This window comes from Elephas maximus, chromosome 3, assembly GCF_024166365.1.
Source record: "Elephas maximus indicus isolate mEleMax1 chromosome 3, mEleMax1 primary haplotype, whole genome shotgun sequence".
NCBI lineage: Eukaryota > Metazoa > Chordata > Mammalia > Proboscidea > Elephantidae > Elephas > Elephas maximus.
The window spans coordinates 215,955,107-215,963,595 of record NC_064821.1 but is presented as its reverse complement, the minus strand read 5'-3'; the positions used below and the strand labels follow the sequence as shown (position 1 = coordinate 215,963,595).

Here is an 8,489-nt window from a genome sequence, read left to right as displayed (position 1 = left end):
ACCTCAAGCATAGCCACCATCAATCAGTGGAGGCTTTCATATTGGTACAAAGCTGAACATGTTTCAGCAGAGCTTCCAGACTAAGACAGACTAGGATGAAAGACCTGGCAATCTACTTTCAAAAGTCAGCCAGTGAAAACCCTATGAATCACAACGGTCTGATCCTGTATGGGCGGACTGGACAGCAGCTAAGAACAATAAGAAGTGATAACGACAAGTGATATAGCAGCAGATAGGACAAAGTTCCAGGAGAGTATGGACAATGTTACAACTTAATCTTATCTAGAGGACTGGGGAAGGCTTTACACGAAAAGCTGTTTGAACTTACAGGGAGAGGAGTTTACAAGGAGCTGTTTATGGAGTTGGGCTGGGTGTTCCAGGTAAAGGAAACAACAGTGGGGAGGTAAGGAAGTGTTAAAAACGATGGTCAACTGCACTAGAGGTTAAGGCTAGAGGTTTGGGAGCATGTGAATGAGTGGTAAGTCTGAAAAGAAAACTAGCACTAGAGCTTGAAGAACCTTGTACACGACAATGAGAGACTTGAAATAAATCCAGTAGGCAATGTGAGTTAGCAAAGAGGCTCTCAGTAGGGAAATGAGATCATCAGATTAAGGCTTTAAAGTGATTACCCTGACAATGCTGTGGAGAACAGATTGAAAAGGAAGGAAACACTTTAGTCTACTGCAATGATCCTAACAAGGGATGATGAGGGCTTACCTTGAGCAGTGTGGGAAGTTAAGAGGAGACATACTGAGTTAGGAGGAGCTTCTGAAAAGATATACTTAGTAAAACTTGGTTCAGAATGACATATGGGTTCATAGCAACAAGTCTAAGATGACCCCCAGGTATCTGTATTTGGAAATTGGATAGAAGATAGAATCCTGGCTGGTGTGTTGGTTGTGGGGCTGAATGGGTCCACGGATTGGAAAAGCACTTTGGCAGAGTGGGTGCTGGCAAGTGGGCAGCTGAGTGTCAGGGTGGTTAGCTATATCAAGGAGCCATAAGAGGAGAAGTTGCCTCAGTAGAAAGATGTGGTCAGGCTTTAAGGACAGGTGGTATAGCCAGATGGAGATAACTGAAAAGACATTCTGGAGTTCAGGAGTGAAGTCTGGCTGGAGAATTAAATGCCATTAATGAAAAATCTCTTGGGAGTTGGCCTATAATTTATATGGAAATGAGAAGCTCTGGTGGCACGGTAGTTAAGAGCTTGGCTGCTAACGAAAAGGTTGGCAGTTCGAATCTACCAGCTGCTTATGGGCAACCCTATGGAGCAGTTCTACTCTGTTCTGTAGGGTCGCTATGAGTTGGAATCAAATCGATGGCAATGGGTTTGGTTTGGTTTTGGTTTAAGGGCAATGAAAAAAAAAAAAACTTCAGCTACACATATATTTAATGAATACATTTTATAGATACCTATGCTTTTAAAGACAAAGCAAACAAACACAACAAAATACTGAGAGCCAGAAAAGTTGAAGTGCAACCAATCACTGCAAACCCAGTAGAAGGCATTGCAAATTGAATCTACATTTTGGGAAGACTGTATGGCAATATATATCAAGAGTTATAAAGATGGTTTCATTCAGTAATCCTACTCCTGGTTATTAAAGGGAAATATTTCAGATGATATTGAACTGTATGTTCATGAATATTTTCACTGTTGATGTTATCTGTATAATGATAAGTTATGAGAAAATGGTTTAATGTATGTATTTACTTAAAGTAGAAACATGAAGGCTATGAAGAGAATGGGAAACAATTAAACTGATGTTAAACTAGTATTCGTAATCATTACAACTATTCAAACACATGTATACAAATAGACACTCAGGAAAAAAATTAAAAAATGAAAACTATCAGAATGGTAAGATTATGATTATTTTCTCTCATCCAAATAAAATGTTGATGTCAACACACTTTTCAAGGCTTTAAAAAATGTATATATTAAGTTGCAATAAAGCAAACATGTACACTTAGACAGACTCAAAATACTCTTATTTACATGTTTCTTGGATTTCTGGAGAGAGTGATCCTGAGGAACAGGGGCAACTTGAATGAGGGTGGAGAAGAGAAATGGGAAAAAAGAAAAAGACAAGGAATGAGAAGCTCAGTGCGGCAGGAGCCTCCCCTTGCCTCCCAGGGGATCTATGGTCCACTTTGTGGAAGCCTCGCTTCACAGCGGATGTTACATGGTGTGGAATGAGAAGCTCAATGTGGCAGGAGCCTCCCCTTGCCTCCCAGGGGCTCCACGGTGCACACTGTGGAAGCCTCGCGTCACAGCGGATGTTACATGGTGTGGAATGAGAAGCTCAATGTGGCAGAAGCCACCCCCTGCATCCTAGGGGCTCTATGGTCCACTTTGTGGAAGCCTCGCGTCACAGCGGATGTTACATGGTGTGGGTGGGAGAGCTGGACCACACTGACCACCTTGACACTCTCCATCGGGAGCCAGTACTGTGGCCTGTCCAGTGCTGGGCCATGACACCGACACGGCCGTCGGGCGGTCTGCAACGGAAGATCTGAATTTAGAGGTGGCAAGAGCTGAGACAACCATGTCTGCTTTTATGCACACATTTGGTTTCATTGACACATTAACCACAGGTGAAGGGGAAAAGGCTACAAGATGTGAGGTTAGCATGAGTGGGGACAAAGGAACCTTTTTTTTTTTCCCCTCAAAGAAAAAAAAAAAAAAACATCAGTATTGCGAAGACTTTCCGTAGGTGCATACCCACCTCGGAAGCCCCCTGTTGCCGCAGGAAGCAAGCCGACCACTGGAGGATAAAAGGGGCTGGTGAGGAGCTGTGTCCTCACTCCACCTGCACAGCTCAGCACACCTCAGTCATGAGGCTTCTCATCCTGGCTGTCCTCGCCATCTGCTGCCTCGGTGCCTACATTGTGGAAGGTAGGTTGAAAGTTATTTTTATAAGATGAAGATAAGGAACTGAGATGGGGCCTCTGTGGGCACATGGCTTGGTTTTGACTGGGTTTGGACTGGAATAAACTGCTCTCCCTAAGGCAAACTTCAGATTCCCCATATGCAAAATGGGAGTGACCCTTTTGACTGTAGGGGACTTGCAGACTCTGGAGACGCAGAATCCAGAACCTGGGCTCCTGGCTTTCCTGACACGGTGATTCCGGATCATTTTCTTAACCTCTCTGGGCCCAAGCTTTCTTCCTCTAATTGAATATAATAATTGGTACTCTCACCTGGGATTAAAATGAGATAAATTTTGTCGTCACTTATCAATTTCTTTGCAAATATTAATTTCTTGATTGTTAGCTAGGAAATGGTGGTAACAATTATTATATGACTTTGTAGCTTTCCCCTATTTACTACTGATCTTGATAACTTCTCAAAGCCCTTGAGAGTTCAGTCACATTGTAGGGATGAGCTGGAGAGTGTTCTGAAGCAAATCAATGCTTTCCATTAACAAACACAGAAAATGACTGGAAGCTCATATCTTTGTATCCAGGAAATCAATATTACCTTCCGTTATGAGGGGGAGTCTATTACTACTGTCATGAATGTTGTTACTACCTATGATAAATTTCATGACTCTGTGAGAGACCACGTGATAATTACTGCTCAGAAATAAGATCCACACCTTATACATGGTCGTATCAAATAAACCTGCAGGGCATAACCAGGCGATACTCAGACATACAGAACCTCACCTGGGCTTTCACATGTATTTCTTAAAGGTGACTTTTCCCTACTGGGTGGTGCATATTTTTTCCTGTGGCTCTGGTAACAAGAGAGAATATCCTTTGGGACTAATTAATGCTCTGTCATGTGTCCTTGCTGCCTCTTATTTGTGGACTTATTGCTTAGACTAGGAAGTCTTAACCTGATCAGGGCTCCCCAAGGGGTCTGAGACCAGAGGTGGCAAAGTCTGGAATTCCTTGAAATTGTGAGCAAAACAAAAAATATCGATGAAACTAAACAGTTTAAGATTACTAAATTAGGCTGAATGTTGCTGAATGAGGCTGAATGTGGCCTAGACAATAGCTTGGTGGAAACCCAGGCCAGGGGGTGGGAGGGATGATCTGTTAGACAGTAAGGGTCCCCAAGTTCTCAGCTTTAGTAAGGTGCTACCAGCTCCACTGGGCTTAGCTTCTTGTGCACAAAATGGAACAAAAGCGATCACTGCTCTGTCCCCCCTTCAGCATGAGTGACGGTGATGCTGAGGATAAGGAAAGGGCTTCGCGGTTTAGAGCACTGCAGGATTCTGTGGGTCTTGCGAATGCGTGTTGGATACTTCACAGAGGAATAGTGTAGCTTAAGCAGTAAGAGACAGATTAGAATTTTCAAAAGCAGGTCTTCCTCTTTCACTCAGTTGAGAGACGGTTGAGCAGAAGTCAAGGGTTCAACAAAGGTCAAGAGACAGTTCAGCAAAGGTGCTGAGACTGGGAACTAAGAGTGATGACAAGGAGAAGGGGGGACGAAGGAAACAATGTTGGTGAACACCTTTTGTTAAATTCCATGTTTTAAAAAATGCTTTCTGATGTCAGTGACACTACCAATCAAATTCTATCGTTATCTGCTAACGCTTAAGGTACTTTTTAGCTGAATGTATTTCTGGGATGCAAATATCAGCCTCTTCAGCTGAGGAGAAAATCAGCACTTAGAAATTTTGAGCAGATTTTACCAAACCCTTAATTTTATTGTCTCTCCTGGGTTATTTGTCCCTTCCGAGATGTAAGATTGGTCTCTAAACTTAAATGTTTAATTCCTTTGAGCCATTTCTACTGAGGATGAATACTTTATGACCTGCTAATTTATATAGCTCACATTTTACCAGTTGAAACAAGCTGCCCTCCCTTTACTTAATGTGACCTTCCTCAAATTACCTTATGTTTATTATGTCACTCTGCGTGATTTTACTTGTTTCACGCTAACCCTTATGACTGTTTGAATTGATCTTATCTGTTTACTTGTTTGTTGCCCGACTCTCTCCCTAGAAGACGTGCTCCACGAGAACAGGGGCAATGTCTGTCTTAATTAGTACCTTAAATAGTGCTTGAGATATAACAGGCACTCAGTAAGTAGCTGTTGTATGAATGAATGAATGAATGAATGGCATTGGGGTATCTGCAAGGTATATGGTTTCTGGATGAGACTATACATGGGGATAGGTAAGAACTTATTCCTTTGTTCACCATGGCACTTCCTAAAACAATCCTGTTCATTTATTTTTTCATTAGTCAAACATTTACTAAGAATCTATGATGTGCAAGGGACTGAAGGTGCAGATACAGGTCATCTCTTTCTGAAAGAAGCCTTGTATTCTTATAATGCTCTTCGAGTAATTTAGCAGATGATAGTTTCCCTTTAACTTGGTAACTGTTGACTTACAGTTTTATTTTTGCTTGTCTGGTTTTCTTTACCAGGTGTGGGGAGTGAAGTCCCGGACAGGAGCGTTTGTGTGAGCCTACATACCCGGCCCCTGCCGGTTCAGAAAATCAAGTCCTATACCATCAAGGAGGGCTCCATGAAAGCTGTGATGTGAGTTTGTCCCACCAACGCTGGGCTTGGTAGAGCACCGTATACAGAAATTCTGTTCTCCTCAGGAAAACCTCAATTTAACCAACATCCTCTTTATTTTTCCATAATAACCATGTCTTCATACAATGCCATGAAATAAATAATATCATGAAAATGTGGCTACTGGATAAAGAACTCTGTCCTCCTTTAAGATTTAACTTAGCAGAGGAATCTGACTAGAAACCAAATGAATACATGTGCTCAGTTCTCAGGACTAGGCTTAAAGAAGGCTGGTCCAGGTCAGGATTTGACCACATAGCCACTCTGGTATGGTATCCTTACGGTTGGGGTAAGGTAGAGTCCCATGCCCTATGTCAAGGAAAGTGTCAAAAACTAGCCTGCATGGCATCATTCTCTCCCCAGGATCTCATTTTCAGAAGTAGCAGGCCTTCTCAACACATGATTGTAAGCTTTGCCCTAATAAATTAAGATAAAGAAATCACCCTTTGTGCAAAAGATAAATGAATGTGTTAGGTTTGAAAAGTAAGGAGTTACATAATAATTGGACTAACCAGTTGCTGTTGAGTTGATTCCAGCTCATGGTGACCACATGTGTGCCGAGTAGAACTGTGCTCCATAGGGTTTTCGATGGCTGATTTTTTCAGAAGTAGATTGCCAAGCCTTTCTTCTGAGGTGCCTCTGAGTGGACTCAAACTTCCAACGTTTTGGTTAGCAGCTAGCGCTCAACTGTTCGTGCCACGCAAGGGCTCCATAATTGGACTAGCTGACCCCAAAAATCTAGTTTAATTACTAGGTTTGGAAGCACCGATGAGAAAAGGAACCTATGAATTAGTGTGAACAAATAAGCTAGGCATCACTTAGAGGTATTTCTCCTTCATGTTAAAATAGATGGCAGAAGAAAGGTGTTCATTTGTGGTCTTGTGGTTCTGAAAGATTATTTCTTCCAGTAGTTTCTGCACAAGATCACGTCTAGTCTGAACTCAACTCCAGGCCCCTAGGCTTCAAGAATGTGGCTAACTCTGTCTTTGTCTTCCTTACATTGCAGTTTTATTACCAAACGTGGCCTGAAAATCTGTGCTGACCCACAAGCCAAGTGGGTGAAATCAGCAGTTAGAAGTATGGACAAGAAGTCCACAACCAGAAGAAACATGGTCCAGACCGAGCCTACAGGAGCCCAACAATCCACCAACACTGCTGTGACGCTGTCCGGATAGTGACCTTCCAGCAAATTGTCCCTCTTGCCAGCGAGTCAGCTACTTTCCCTTTACCAGCTGAAGGACTAATTAGATTATATTCGCCTTTTAAGAAACTGTTGCATGAATCAATTTTTTTGTATTTTATTTTTTATGTCTTTCGCATTCATTTAGATGCTGTAATTAATAAATATTTATTATTAAGAACAGCCTGTTAGGACATTTCCAGATAAACAAAAGTTCGGGAAATTCGTAAAAACCAAAGCAAATCTACAAGAAATACCAAAGGGAGTTCTTTGGTTAGAAAATCAATAATATCAGGTATCAATTCAAGACTAGAACACTGGACAGAGCAATCAGATGTTACCCCAGACAGGGAAACCACAAAAATAAATCAAAACATGAAAAAATGCTCAAAACAGGGAAACAACAATGTCATCTTGTAAAAGAAGACAACATTAAAATAATAAAGAGGGACTAAGAAATGTAGTCATAGATCTTTCATATGGAGAGGAAGACAAGGCGATATAAAGAAATAAAAGTTAGGTTTAAACTTAGAAATATAGGGGTAAATATTAGGGAAACCACAAAGGAGACTAACTATCCTACTCATCAAAATAAAATACAAGAAAAAAATAGAGACTCAGTAGAAACAAAATCAACAACAATGAACAAGAGGAAAAGACAATATAAAAAGATAAACCACTCACAAAAAATTAAGTGGGAAAAAGAAACTGTCAACAACACACACAAAAAAAGACACCAAAATGACAAGACTAAACTCATACCTATCCATAATTACTCTGAATGTAAATGGACTAAATGCACCAATAAAAAGACAGAGTGGCAGAATGGATTAAAAAACACGATCCATCTACATGCTGCCTACACGAAACACACTTTAGACTCAGAGACACAAATAAACTAAAACTCAAAGGATGGAAAAAAATATATATTAAGCAAACAACAATCAAAAGAGTACAGGAGTGGGAATATTAACTTTTGACAAAATAGACTTTAAAGTTAAATCAACCACAAAGGATAAGGAAGGACACTATATAATGATTAAAGTGGCAATATAGCAGGAGGATATATAACCATATTAAATATTTATGTACCCAATGACAGGGCTACAAGATACATAAAACAAACTCTAGCTGCATTGAAAAGTGAGACAGTTCCAGAATTATAGTAGGAGACTTCATCACACCACTTTCAGTGAAGGACAGGAAACCCAGAAAGAAGCTCAATAAAGACACGGAAGATCTGAATACCACAATCTACCAGCTTGACCTTACAGACATATACAGAACACTCCAACCAACAGCAGCCAAGTACACTTTCTTTTCTAGTGCACATGGAACATCCTCTAGAACAGACCACATATTAGGTCATAAAGCAAGCCCTAGCAGAATTCAAAACATCAAAATATTACAAAGCGTCTTCTCTGACCATCAGGCCATAAAAGTAGAAATCAATAACAGAAAAAGCAGGGAAAAGAAGTCAAGCACTTAGAAACTGAACAATACCCTGCTCAAAAAAGACTGGGTTATAGAAGACATTAAGGGTGGAATAAAGAAATTCATAGAATCCAATGAGAATGAAAACACTTTCTATCAGAACCTTTGGGACACAGTGAAAGCAGTGCTCAGAGGTCAATTTATTTCAATAAATGCACACATCCAAAAAGAAGAAAGGGCCAAAATAATTATCCCTACAACTTGAACAAATAGAAAGAGAGCAACAAAAGAAACCATCAGGCACCAGAAGAAAGGAAATAATAAAAATTAGAG

At 40.6% G+C, this 8,489-nt stretch overlaps 1 protein-coding gene across 1 annotated transcript; it reads left to right on the top strand.

The window, feature by feature from the left end:
* Positions 1-2,765: 2,765 nt before the first annotated feature.
* XCL1 (X-C motif chemokine ligand 1) lies at positions 2,766-6,915 on the top strand. The gene is made up of 3 exons (XM_049881314.1): positions 2,766-2,899; positions 5,389-5,503; positions 6,549-6,915. Exons 1-3 carry the CDS (start codon positions 2,839-2,841, stop codon positions 6,715-6,717), a joined length of 345 nt encoding a protein of 114 aa, XP_049737271.1. The 5' UTR covers positions 2,766-2,838; the 3' UTR covers positions 6,718-6,915.
* The last annotated feature ends 1,574 nt before the right edge of the window (positions 6,916-8,489 follow it).